The sequence below is a fragment of the Octopus bimaculoides genome, chromosome 1, assembly GCF_046866305.1.
Source record: "Octopus bimaculoides isolate indiv1 chromosome 1, ASM4686630v1, whole genome shotgun sequence".
In the NCBI taxonomy this organism is placed as follows: Eukaryota; Metazoa; Mollusca; class Cephalopoda; order Octopoda; family Octopodidae; genus Octopus; species Octopus bimaculoides.
Window position 1 is genome coordinate 184,045,506 of NC_142928.1, and position 14,236 is coordinate 184,059,741.

General features: G+C 40.2%; 1 protein-coding gene across 1 annotated transcript; it reads left to right on the forward strand.

Moving 5' to 3' along the window:
- Nucleotides 1-2,405: 2,405 nt before the first annotated feature.
- LOC106872709 (uncharacterized) lies at nucleotides 2,406-9,080 on the forward strand. The gene is made up of 3 exons (XM_052972572.2): nucleotides 2,406-2,570; nucleotides 5,366-5,644; nucleotides 8,283-9,080. Exons 1-3 carry the CDS (start codon nucleotides 2,522-2,524, stop codon nucleotides 8,948-8,950), a joined length of 996 nt encoding a protein of 331 aa, XP_052828532.2. The 5' UTR covers nucleotides 2,406-2,521; the 3' UTR covers nucleotides 8,951-9,080.
- Nucleotides 9,081-14,236: the final 5,156 nt, after the last annotated feature.

Below are 14,236 nucleotides of genomic sequence, written 5' to 3' on the forward strand. Positions count from 1 at the left end.
TTCTAGTGAGACAGTTGCAAGAGAAATACCTAGCCAAGGATAAACCTCTGTACCTGGCTTTCGTTGACATGGAGAAAGCCTTTGACAGGGTCCCCCGATCCCTTATCTGGTGGTCAATGAGGAAACTTGGGATAGAAGAATGGTTAGTGAGAGCTGTGCGAGCCATGTACAGAGATGCTGCCAGTAAGGTGAGGGTTGGAAATGAGTACAGCAATGAATTCCGGGTAGAGGTAGGGGTCCACCAAGGTTCCGTCCTCAGCCCCCTATTATTTACCATAGTCCTCCAGGCAATCACAGAGGAGTTCAAGACAGGTTGCCCCTGGGAGCTCCTCTATGCTGATGACCTTGCCCTAATTGCGGAGTCACTATCAGAACTAGAGGAGAAGTTTCAGGTGTGGAAGCAAGGTCTAGAATTGAAGGGCCTTAGAGTCAACCTAGCTAAAACCAAAATCCTAATAAGTAGGAAGGTAGATAAAACACAAACCCCTTCAGGTAGATGGCCCTGCTCAGTATGTAGAAAAGGAGTAGGTAGTAACTCTATAAGATGTACCCGGTGCAAGCTATGGACACATAAGAGGTGCAGCAACATCAAAGGCAGGTTAACTAGCAAGTTAGTTTTTGTTTGTGGCAGATGTTCAGGTGCAATAAAGACTGCAAACAAACAGGAAACAACTTCTATCTCATTCCAGGGTGAAAAACTAGAGGTAGTCGATAGCTTCCGCTATCTGGGCGACCAAGTTAGTAGTGGGGGTGGGTGCGCTGAAAGTGTAGCTGCTAGAATAAGAATAGCCTGGGCAAAGTTTAGAGAGCTCTTACCCCTGCTGGCGACAAAGGGACTCTCACTCAGAGTAAAAGGCAGACTGTATGACGCATGCGTACGAACAACCATGCTACATGGCAGTGAAACATGGGCTGTAACTGCTGAGGACATACGTAAGCTCGCAAGGAATGAAGCCAGTATGCTCCGTTGGATGTGTAATGTCAATGTGAATACCCGTCAGAGTGTAAGTATCTTGAGAGAAAAGCTGAACATTAGAAGCATCAGTTGTGGCGTGCAAGAGAGACGATTGCGCTGGTATGGACATGTGGTGAGAATGGAGGAGGATAGCTGCGTGAAAAAGTGCCACACCCTAACAGTTGAGGGAACCCGTGGAAGAGGTAGGCCCAGGAAGACCTGGGCTGAGGTGGTGAGGCAAGACCTTCGTACATTGGGCCTCACCGAGGCGATGACTACGGACCGAGACCTTTGGAAATGGGCTGTGCGTGAGAAGACCCGGCAAGCCAAGTAAGATCGTTGCCAGTGCCCCTGGACTGGTTCTTGTGCGGGTGGCACATGAGATGCACCATTTTGAGCGTGGCCGTTGCCAGTACCGCCTGACTGGCTCCTGTAGGATTTTCGAGCGAGATCGTTGCCAGTGCCCCTGGACTGGCTTGTGCGGGTGGCACATAAAAGACACCATTTCGAGCGTGGCCGTTTTCGTGCGGGTGACACGTAAAAGCACCCACTACACTCTCTGAGTGGTTGGCGTTAGGAAGGGCATCCAGCTGTAGAAACTCTGCCAAATCAGACTGGAGCCTGGTGTTGCCATCCGGTTTCACCAGTCCTCAGTCAAATCGTCCAACCCATGCTAGCATGGAAAGCGGACGTTAAACGATGATGATGATGATGATGATTGTTATATAAAATGGATCTCCGTTGGTTTCGATGTTGAGTGTTTAATGTGGAAGTGGCCGAGTATTCCTGACACGTAGGCCCTTAATACAATTTTCAGAGTCAGCCTCACACAATGTGACAAGGTCGGTCCTTTCAATTACAGACGCAAAGAATCGACAGGTTTCAGCACAGTTTCCGTTTGACCAATTTCATTCATGATATTTGGCTTGACGGGGAGTATTGTAAAAGACTCTTCCCCCACGACAAAATGCTGCGTGGTGCGATCGAAACCAGGACGTCGTGAATACGAAGCGGACCTCAAGATCATTCAGTTATGCTACATCCACTTTTTTCTCACATCCATCCCCCCTCCCACACACAACCATCCCCCCGATGAAGTTATAGGGTGATACACAAGCATTCAACTATTAGCGCATTGCTTCTTGTAGCTGAAACAACTGTAAACAAATGCACTTTGTGACATAATTTCTTATTCCCTTGTCATTTTAATTTGATATATATATATATATATATATATATATATATATATATATATATATATACATGTGTGTGTTGTGTGTGTGTATTTATATACATAATCCATACATACATAGTGTACACACACACACACACACACACACTCGCACACCTCAAACCCAACCTATCTACTATCCAAATACAACGCCCCAGTCATTATGCAGCTCGTTTTGTAGATTAACGTATTTATTTTTCGTTAATGTAATTTGTTTCCTTTTTATTTCGGCAAAAAAAAAAAAAAATAGAATGTAAGTAGGTATTTCAAACTCTATAAATACTGAATGAATGGGTTTCTAGATTCATAAGAAGTAAGTCTGAAAAACGATCAACATGTACTGCCGAAGTGCAACGTTGGTCCTTGTCTTCATCTTCTGTGCAGGTAAAGTATACTAATATATTTCATGTCTTCCTTTTTGTTTGCATTAATAATATTTTCTTTGTTAATTATAATTTCTTATTTTTAATTCGTTTATTTAAATATGTATAGCCACCGTTACTTTGTGTCTGACGTAATGAAACGAGTCCATTTTATTGAGTGACTGGCGTAGAACTGGCTGAAATTAGAGGCCGTGTGAATTCTTTTATTATAATTTTAAGAGGAGAATTTGATCTCAACTCTTCGTGTTGTTGAAATATTCTTTAATAATATATACGTTGGTCAACTCGGTAGAGTGGCGGACAGAATGATTGGGAGTATTTAGTTTCACTTCTTTAGGTTCAGATTTCGAATCCTACAAAAGCCAAAGTTGCACCTCATCCTTTCAGTGTCGATAGACTAAGTATCTGTGCAATACTGAGGTTGGAATAATCGACAACACGCCTCTTTCTGGATGGAATCTTTGTACCTATATCAGAAATCAATTATATACTGTTACTGACATGATGAGGTTGTTCTTACTGTTGATTACACAACGTTTCCACTGTCTGAAGTGGAAATGAAGTCAGCGAATTTAAGTATCTTGAAAATTGTATAAACATGAGAGGATCTCCTAGGAAAATTCTAAAGTCGAGGCCCACAATCTCTTCCACGACCCTTAGAATAGTATCATAAATGTTTCTTCTTATATTTGATAGTATTTACAGCCAGATAGACAAAGACTCACTGACCAAGGAGTTAGATTCGTAAAATCAGTAGAGCTTTGTGATACGTAGTTACGTCTCTTTACGTTCTGCATTTAAATCTCTGACAATACCAATTAGTTTCATTGTCCTCACATCTCTGACAACACCAATTAATTCAATTGCCCTCGCATCCATTATGATATGCAAACAGTCGTAGATATCTTGATGTTTATCACCTTCAGTTACTTTCTCTTCTCAATGATCGTCAGTACAGTTTCAAGTCATATCTACTGGAAACTTACACTTCTACATCACACTGCGCTCTCATATATCCCCATAGCTAATTATTCGGCTATGTGAGTTATATCTATTATCCCTGGTATACCTCAGGGTTCTGTTATGTATTTCACGCTCTTCTTTCTATACATGAATGACTTCACTGTTACTTCTAAGCTCACTCTTATACAAAGAATATTACACGTTAAGGCACCTTAATGGCTAAACTTTACAATAATGTCATCTAATGGCAACCTCAAAGATCAATCTTTTCCTTTTATTCTATTTTAGTTGATGCAATAATTACCCGTTAAGTACTGGGTATAGATTGGTTGTACCGTTTCTCAAACTTTGAGGCTTTGTGCTTCATCAATCATCAGCCAAGTGCCCTTGCTACGACCAGGGGTCAGCTTGCCAAGACTCTCCATTTCCCTCTCTGCTGTGCTGCATGCATAAACTCATCCAGGCTCTTGTTTCCAGTCCATTCTTTGACGTCGTCGTCATCTACAAATATCTTTGACGACTTTATGTCTTATGTTCTCTTCTCTTGAATACTTCCTGTCAGGATGGTCTTGGGAAATAACTCGTGGCACATTCTACGTCCAAATATGATGGGTTTGTGGACTTGATTTTCGACACTAGGCACCTTCGAACTTCCATTTTTTCTAGTACGGCAGTGTTTGTTACTTTGATTTCCAACTTATTCTGCCCAAACTGCGAGACATCTACGTCTCAAAGACATCCATTGCTCTGTGCATTGTCCAAGGTCGACACCAAAAATGTAGATCGTTTATATAATGTGGACTCTACCGAAATGAACAAGATTGTGTTTATGCTTTTTCCTACACCGATGTTATCGCAATCCTGACATTTTCTGTCGTCTGCCTCAAATACTCGGCTTCTTTTATTTCACTGTGTCGTGCTGTTTTAATGCTGTTGCTATTACCAAAATTTTCCTCATCTTCCTCTACGTCAATATTTCTCAGCCTTTTGTAACTCAGCCCTTCTTCTTTCACTAGTGTAGGGTGTGCGGTGTGTGCAGACCGCACAAAGGGGTCACTCTATACATGCATTTACTGTAGTCGAAGGTATGTTACGTTTAAGGAAGAAAGGGAAGGTCGATTTGGCTTCTTCACAGAACGGCCCTAAAATCCCAGCCTTTCACTGAAACGATGCTTTACCAGCTCCCCGTCCAAGATTTTTTTTTTTTAATTAAAAATTTATTTTAATCAAACTGCCTTGTAGTTTATTATTCGACGGGAGTCTGAGAGCCGTAGGCTAGGGATCCAGATGAGCATTTATCTATTTAACGCGGTAGTTTGGCAAAATCATTAGAACATCGGACAAAATGCTTCGTCGTATTAGTTACAAATCTTACAAATCCTGCCGATGTCGTTCTTATAACTGTTTCCTACCCGCTGAAATCAATACCAGTGATTATTCGTTGACAAATACATCTGATAACAGAAAGATTAAACAAAGCAATAGTCTATTTACATGTACTAGTTTATAGGATAAATAGATAATAGTAATAATCTATTTTCTACTTATTTAATACAAATCAAGTAATATTGATGAAGTATTTTCTCCGAAACGTTTGGCTACTTCTTCCTCGCGGCTCTACTATTTGAATTATTTGTATTACTTTTTGTCCGCTAGTTTCCTTGCTCTTCACTGTATTACTGTACAATACCATATAGACTAGTGATTGTCCACCTTTTGTACTTCAGCGCTACTTTCTTTCACCTCATTCTCCAAAAGAACGTTACTGTCCAGGTTAAGAGAAAAACCTCACTGATATAAATTAACATAAAATTTCAATTTTTTAAATTTCAGCGCCAGCGGTATGGAGCGGTTATGGAAGTTCAGGACATAGCGGTGGCGGTGGTGGTGGCGGCAACGGTGGCGGCAACGGTGGTGGCAACGGTGGTGGCGGTGGTAGTTGGTCAGGAACTGGAGGAGGAAATAATCTCAAGTGTTATGATTGCCACAGTGGTTCCGCAAGTTATACTTACCAAGACTGTCCGGTCAATGGAAATTTGAACGGCAACAAATTAGCAACTGTTAACTGTGATGGTTTGTGTTTCTCAAGAACGAGCAAATGGGAGAAAGGTGGTAAGTACATTTGAATCGAATATTTTTGCATTATCTCCCCTGGGAAAATGTGCATATACACACATTCACATGAACTCTCTCTCTCTCTCTCTCTCTCTCTCGATCTATCTATCTCTCCCCCCTCTCTCTCTCTCACTCTCTCTCTCTCTCTCTCTCTCTCTCTCTATCTATCTATCTCTCTCCTCTCTCCCTCTCTCACACGCACAAACACGCACACACAGACACAAACACACACACACGTGCACATACACACTCTCTCTCATTTGGTGTCACTCTCTCTCTCTCTCTCTCTCTCACACACACACACACACACACATTCTTTCTCACTCTTTGTCCCTCTCTTTAAAATTCAGTCTTACAATCCCGGCGCTTAACTTTATCTAGAAGAGATTGTCTCCTCTACGATAGTTGACCACCAGGGGCATACCATATGTAAAAATCACGAGACTTCTCCCGCAAAATTTAAAACTGTGTGCCTCTATTTATTTATATATTATCTATTTATTCATTTTTTTTTCTTCATCCTTGGTTATTAGACCTTCAGTTTTACTGTGTTTTTCTGTATGGAAGTGATATAGTGATGATGATGATGATGATGATGATGATGATGATAATGCATTCCACAATGGATTTTCACATAGTAACTTAAAGATTCACTCACAGTAGCCATTCTATAAACCTTCAAAGGATGGTTGTGTTTGCTTAGCTCCAAGTTAACCGTTATTTGGCGGACCTATGATCAAAAGCTTTCTTCTGCAATTAGCCTATTTTCTTTAGACCATAGCATCCAATATGTCTGTTTTTGCTTTTGTTTTTTTTTGTTTTTTTTTTACAGTAGGGTGTAATTTGAGTGAGATATGGTTTCCATTCCTAGCATGTCTAGCGCCCACATAGAAGCCTCCTTATTACTTGTCCATCCGAGCGGCTTTTATTCATTATTCAAAGTTTCTTCAAAAGCGTTTAATTCATACACCTCAAGTTATATCATGCTGACGATTTCTAAACAGAATGAAATAGTACAATACCTGCTTACTAATGACTAGAAAATTTTAGAACTTTGTAATAAGTAAACAAACAAAGTATATATATCCTATGCATCTTTTTCATTGTTATTCCTTAATTTCAAGTTCAAAATCCTAATTTTGTCAAATATTAAGAAGAAATGATTATCTCCCTTATTCTATCTGTCCGCTCAAGAACTCCGCGTATTTAATCCAATATGTTCTGTTATTGAAACTCGAACGATTATTATAAAGACAATTGTTGTTATTGTTCAATCCCAGGTCAGCGCTGATCGAGCAAAGCCACGATCAAAGTCATTCTAGCAATGACAATTCTATGCGTTTTCTTTTTGAGTCATAGTATATCTAGGATCACTCTTTTAACGCATCCTTTTGTTTTAAGTGGATACAGTGTATTTGAAAAGAAATTTGGCTACTATTTCTCGAATGACGAGCGACCGCAAAAAGACTCGCTCATTAGCTCATTAAAAATTGACTGAGTTGACCTAAGATCCATAGGCATTTCATCCGTGACCATCTCGTTCTTTTAAGGTTACCTATGCCAAAATTAACCAATGCATCCTTTCAATCTTTAACGACAACAGGGTGTGATTTGAAGGAGACAACTGCTTATTTCTAGCAGAGTGACTATTTAGAGGCTCTTCTTGGTCCTGTCCGTGTTACGATAATAGCATTTTTCATTGATCAGCTTGTAATCGAAATCCATAGATTTTTATTCCATTCCTTTTTTTTTTTTTTGTTCTTTCCTTCTTTGTCTAAGTCAGTTATAATCCCCTTCATATCTGGTGTGCTATATGTAAATGCAATGATAAGAATACTTCTGATTTAGTTATCACTAGTAGCGATTTGATAGAGTTGGAAGATGGATGCAAGAACAAGTAGTTTGCGTGAATGTGTAAATACAAAAATGGTTATTTATCGTTAAACAAAACAATGTGACGTCGTTACGACCAATGACTCGATAGAAATGTTTGCAGCAGTTAAACAGTTCAACTTTGTCTAGAGAATCACAGTAGTTGTGAGAATCGTTTGTATAAGGTTAAGACGTGTGCAACCACTGGCAGCTAGCGGACAGCTAATTTTATTTATAGGTAATATTTCTGTCAAGGAAAAAAGGTGCTGAAAACAAAATTTTAATGACATTCTCCTTCTAGTAGAGATCCAAGTGATTAGTTCTTTGCTGACGCCATCAATAATTGAGCGAATCATGATCATTGTGATACAGTGATTTCTACCGGAGATTTGATCGGACAGATGTTTGCTGATGTCATCAAGCTCTAACAAAGTCCTGGCCATTCAAATACAGCGATCTGGATTCAATTTGTTGGAAGTGAATTGGTGTTTAGGACTCTGCCAAATATTCCTACTACAGGAATATTAAATCGTTCCCCAGAATTTTACTGCTACTTTCTTTTAGCGTTCCGTTCAGAATAAATGAGCGACAAAGATGACATCAGTCGGTTTTGACCTCAGAACATAAAAAGCCGTAAATAAAAACCGCAGGTAATTTTTTCCCATGTTCTTACCATTCTGACAATCCACCGCCTGATATTTTTTTTATCTTTTCTCTCCAGTTTCTTTTATTTTATCATCCAGTTCATTCATTTTCTTTTCAGTTATCTACAGGGGATGTTCATCAGCTTTCCCCAATTTACCGAGTCACCTGAAACCTGGATGTATCGATTTTAACGGTGAATCATGGTGCATGTGTTCGAACGATCGTTGCAACACTGATGACATGGGCAGCTACATACATGGTGGTGGTGGCGGTGGTGGAAATGGTGGTGGTGGAAATGGCGGAGGCTCATGGGGCGGTGGTGGATCATGGGGAGGTAAAAATGGTAATGGTGGAGGAGGGAAAGGTGGAAATGATGGAGGTGGATCGTGGGGTGGTGGTGGTGGTGGATCGTGGGGCGGTAGTGATGGGTCGTGGAGCGGTGGTGGATCGTGGGGTGGTGGTGGATCGTGGGGTGGTAACGGAGGTGGTGACAGTGGGTCAAAGGGTGGCCATGGAGGCGGTGGATCTTGGGGTGGTAACGGAGGTGGTGATGGCGGATCATGGGGTGGCGGAGGAAAAGGTGGAGGTGGCTCGTGGGGTGGTAGTAGTGGTGGAGGTAGCAGTGGTGGCGGTAGCAGTGGTGGAGGTAGCAGTGGTGGAGGTAGCAGTGGTGGAGGTAGCAGTGGTGGAGGTAGCGGTTCATGGGGTGGTGATGGCGGTGGAAGCAGTGGAGGCGGTGGAAGTAGTGGAGGAGGCGGAAGCATCGGTGGCAGTTACGGACGTTAACGAAGATGATGTAAGCCATAACACGCGTTCAATCTCAAAGACTTCAGGAACTGTCTTCAGCTTTCTTCCATATTTTCTGCGTGAGAAACTCTTCTCTGGTCTTTCATCTGTTAATAAAATTTCAAACTGACTTCTGGTATCCTGTTTGTCTTTTTTCTTCTTGTTCTTTTTATTATACATCAATATGTATATACACACACACACTCTCTCTCTCTCTCTCTCTCTCTCACACACACACACGGGGTGGTGCTGAAAAGTTCCTGGCTTTGGGTAAAAGAAAGTACACGAGGATCAGTCAATTATGAGTTTATTCAATATGTTCTCCTGTCAGATTCCCGCACTTATTGCAGCAGTCTTTCAGTTTTTCTAAATCCTGTAAAAGAACTCGGAAGGTTGGGCCACCGACTAGGCCTTTTGCGATATCCTTAAAGCCAGGACCTTTTCAACATTCCCTCGTATCTATCTATCTATCTATCTATATATATATATATATATATATATATATATATATATACTAGCTGGTGTACCCGGTAATTCCCGGGGGTAAAGATGTTCTATTTAAATGCCTTATTTAAACGCCTTATTACTCTGATATAAAAACGCAATTTCGTTACAACTGCCGCAAAAGGTATATTTTCTGTTGCGAAAAAGTACAAAAAACTATCAGCTGGAGGAGGGAGAGATTGTCGAAGGTTGGCAAGAGAGATTGTCGGAGGTTGGCGAGAAAGATAGTCGGAGGTTGGCGAGAGAGGTTGGCGGAGGTTGGCGAGAGAGATTTTGGAGGTTAGCGAGAGAGTTTGACAAGAGAGGTTGTCGAGAATGATTGTCGGAGGTTGGCGAGAGAGGTTGTCGGAGATTGGCGACAGAAGTTGTCGGAGGTTGGCAAGAGAGGTTGTCGGAGGGAGAGGCATCTTTGTTCCAAAATTTCAGTCTTGCAGGGCTTCGTGATACACAATGTTTTTGGTTTTGCTGTTGGGTGTATAGATGAATAAATTTTCCGGATTTCAAACGCTAGAGCATCCGACATAGAGCTGTCCGTGAGAAAAAGCAGGATTGGGAACACCTATTAAATACGTTCTGAAATCAAAATTTATCTACTGTCATCGAATAAGTTTAACAGGAAAAATGCAGAATTATCGGAGTTATGGGCATTCAAAGTGTAATCAAATTTAATTGAAAACCTAATTTATCAAAGCTAATATATAAATGTAGCATACATAAGCGAAAAAAGTATGTATGTATATAAATGTATGAAATAAGTCTTTAATATTTAAGATTCAAATCAAGAAAGTTTTGCAGTTCAAAACTTTTGAGTAGTGAAATGCAGAATTAGGTCCGCTGATCGTGAGAATCAAATATTGATCTCTTCGCTAAAAACTGACAATTGTAAGTACAGGTGCTTTGGGTTAATTCCCTTAGGTGTTTAACTAAAAAATATTAGTTATATATAGTACATATAAGGAACCCTTTCAGAAGCCCTATTATCATTTTTTTTTTCAACAATCTAAGTATGTCAAGAGGTTTCCAGACACGAGTTCTACTCACGTGTCAAGTTTCATCAAAATCGATAAAACGATGTAAGAGTTAGCTAACAACTCCACAAAACAAACACACCCACATACAGAATTTCCCACATATGTAGTAGATACATATTAAAAATGGGGAAGGGTGGTTTATGGGATTGCCTTAGGTTTCCCGTCCATAGAAGGTATAACTTTATGGGGTATTGTCAGATCTCAATAACCTATTGGTCCATGACCTCTTAAAAATATTGAGGGGAAAATGCCTCACTACTCAAAGGTAACAGTTGGGATTATCTTCCTTTGCTACTGGCTATCGACTTCCGGTTGTGCCCTCGTCATGTAGGCTCCAAAAAGCTAGCAGGAACCTCCTAAAATGTAAACATGGCCTGAAAATCTCCGTTCTGGAGTTAAGGATGTTCCCTGGTTCGAGTGAGTCTTTTAGGATTCTCGCACGTTCAGCTATGCTTAATTTTCAACGCTTTGTCTCGTTGATGTAGGGGCCTGGGTTCTCGAGGATTTTCCATGAGATCGAGTATGGAATCCCATCGTCTCTTAGTTGCCAGACGTGACTGGCCAGTGACGTTACGTATCTCCTTTCGGAACTCTGAAGGAGGACCTGTAGTTGGAGAGACGTTGCTGGAAAGAGTTCCCGGAACATCCAATGTATCACTGTGGGCGTGTGTTGTTGGTGCTGTACCTGCTGATACTGTTGTTGTTGTTGCTGCTGCTGATGCCATTGTTGTTGCTGGAGCTGAGACTGCTGGTGTTGGCGTCGCTGGAAGTGGTGGTGGGGCGTCGGTAATGGTATCGCCACTGCCGGTTATGGTTGAAGGCGCTGTTGTTATTGTGATCTTCGTCATTAGTGGGAGAGTTACCATTGCTGCTAGAGGTGTCATTAGCTGTGGTTCTATTGATGCCTCTGTTAGGGCCATTGTCGCTGCAGCTGCTGTTGTCATTGCTGCCATTATTTCTGGCAGTGGCACTGGACCTGTTGCTGCTGCTATAGGCGTTGTCAGGTCTGCTGCTGTGGACGTTAGGGAAGCTGTTGATAATGCTGGTGCTGATGGCGATGCTGCTGTTGTTGTTACTGCTGTCTTTGCCATTGGGGGAACTGCCAATGCTGTCACTGGTGCTGTTATTGCTATTGTAGCTAATGTTGTTAACTGCAGCAATGGTGGCGGTATCGCTGGTTCTGTTCTCATGTCTATTATCTCTCTCTCTCTGTATATATATATATATATATACATAAGTTAATCTAGTGTCTTCCTACTTCTAATTCAGTTGAGAAGGAGAAAGTCATTCTCAGACTGGGGAGCAGACCTGAATATTTGCAACCAAATGGAACTCCACTAAAGACATCCAAGAACCAAGTCGTAGCATAAAACCAAGCAACAGATGAAGTTTACCACTAATAATATGGGTGGCCCTTCCAACAAACTTCCACATAGTTTCTGTTTATGAAATCTTGCTTGTAGTACTTTGGTTAACCCGAGATTATGAAAGAAAACATGACTAAAAAAACTGTACAACGGGATCGAGCCCAACACTGCATATTTGTAAAGCAAACATATTAACCACACAGCCATGCCTCTCTTTTATTAGCGGTACCTAACATACAGAGATAAATTTTAAATTAGCTAATTTTCATCATGATAAATTTAATAGCTTCAAATTTTGGCACAAGGCTACCAATTTCTGGGGAGGGGGTAAGTCAATTACATTGACCCCAGTACACAACAGGTACTTATTTTATCAACTCTGAAAGGATGAAAGGCAAAGTTGGCCTAAGTGGAATTTGAGCTCAGAATGTAAAGACGGATGAATTTCTGTGCTAACGATATTGCCAACTTGCCACCTTATTGTGATAAATTTATTACCAACAAAAATTGAAAGTTCGATCGAAATAGAAACATTTATTCATTTTCAAGTTGAAGGTTATCAAATTACATTCTTATATTAACAAATATATACCAAACGATGATGATGATGATGATGATATATATATGTATATGTATATGCATGTTTTTTCTGTGTATATATGTGTAGATTTTATATTTGTATTTTTATATATATGTATATATGTATGTATATGTGTATCTATATAATATGTATATTTGAGAGCATGGGAGGGTGAGTGTGTATTTATATATACTATTCTTTATTTATTATATGTGTGTATGAGTGTATTTGTTTTTTATATGTATGTTTAGGTAGGTACATGTGTGTATGTGTAGATATATATTTATGTATATATGTATATATATGTATATATATATTTATGTATATATATATACTACACTCTCTGAGTGGTTGGCGTTAGGAAGGGCATCCAGCTGTAGAAACTCTGCCAAATTTAGATTGGAGCCTGGTGTTGCCATCCGGTTTCACCAGTCCTCAGTCAAATCGTCCAACCCATGCTAGCATGGAAAGCGGACGTTAAACGATGATGATGATGATGATGATACCAACATAACCAGAAGATAACAAAACTGGCAACATCCTTACAAGAATAATTAATCATTTGACCTTTGAGTAATTGTCTGGAACAAACTGAGTCAAGGTTTGAAAGGAAATCTTTCACATCAAGCTTGACAAATTAATGTTTTCAAGGTTATGGTATTTTAATCATTGCTGGTATACAATTAATTAATATCAGCTTCTTGTAGTAACATTTGAGTCATAAGTAATTTTGATAACATGGCAGCGAGACTGGTGAGTTTAGTCTATCTGAATAGCTCTACTGAGAAGTCTTCTTCATAGCCAAGCAGAAACAAGAAAACACTTAGAAATAATACATTTCTAAATCTCTCAGAGAGATTTATGCAGTAGTGATACGATGAAGAAGTTTTATATGCTGTCAACTTAATGTGACAGTCCCCTGAAGGGAATAATACTACTGTTGGTTAGACCTAGGAAGCTGCACCGCTTCCTGTCAGCCTTGACACATTTCCTGTGTCCTTATGTTTACAAGGGGGAGACAAGCCATCTTTCATTTATTTCCTTCCTGTCATCTTCACCCTGAAGAAGAATTGTATCCAAAACATTGGATACTTCACTATTTGTGGTAATTTCACTCAACTCTTTGCTGCTTTTAATAAAATACTAACCAATTTTATGGAGCTGTTGTTACTTACAGCATTGACTAACCCTGATCACACAGACAATTGATCAAAAGCAATCCAACTGTGACCAGTTTATTTCTTATTCAGATATATTCTATTTAGAACTACATTATTCAATACATCCTTCCTTTCATTTCTTGTAGGCTGAGTGGTCATATTGATGACTCCCTCTTGGCCCATTTAAAACTATCTTGTATACTCCAGAATCGAATATTGAGCTGTGTAATGTTTAAAAAAAGCTTCCTTATTAGTTCACTGTCTGTATATCTGTCTCTCTTGGTTGATCTTTCACTATCTCTGCTTCTGTACAGAGTTGTTTCTACCTTGTCATGCATATTTACATCTAGGCAGCATGGACCATTTAAGCATTAAATATCTTAGTGATGGTGGAGGCGCAATGGTCCAGTGGTTAGGGCAGCGGATTCACAGTCATAGGATTGTGGTTTTGATTCCCAGACTGGGCGTTGTGAGTGTTTATTGAGCGAAAACACCTAAAGCTCCACGAGGCTCCGGCAGGGGATGGTGGCGAACCCTGCTGTACTCTTTCACCACAACTTTCTCTCACTCTTACTTCCTGTTTCTGTTGTGCCTGTAATTCAAAGGGTCAGCCTTGTCACACTCTGTGTCACGCTGAATGTCCC

Excerpts from the sequence above, each read along its gene's own strand:
- LOC106872709 (XM_052972572.2), top strand. The coding sequence starts at position 2,522 with ATGTACTGCCGAAGTGCAACGTTGGTCCTTGTCTTCATCTTCTGTGCA. Across the intron at positions 2,571-5,365 it reads TGTCTTCATCTTCTGTGCAG|CGCCAGCGGTATGGAGCGGT; the intron begins GTAAAGTATACT and ends TTTAAATTTCAG. Across the intron at positions 5,645-8,282 it reads GAGCAAATGGGAGAAAGGTG|TTATCTACAGGGGATGTTCA; the intron begins GTAAGTACATTT and ends TTTTCTTTTCAG.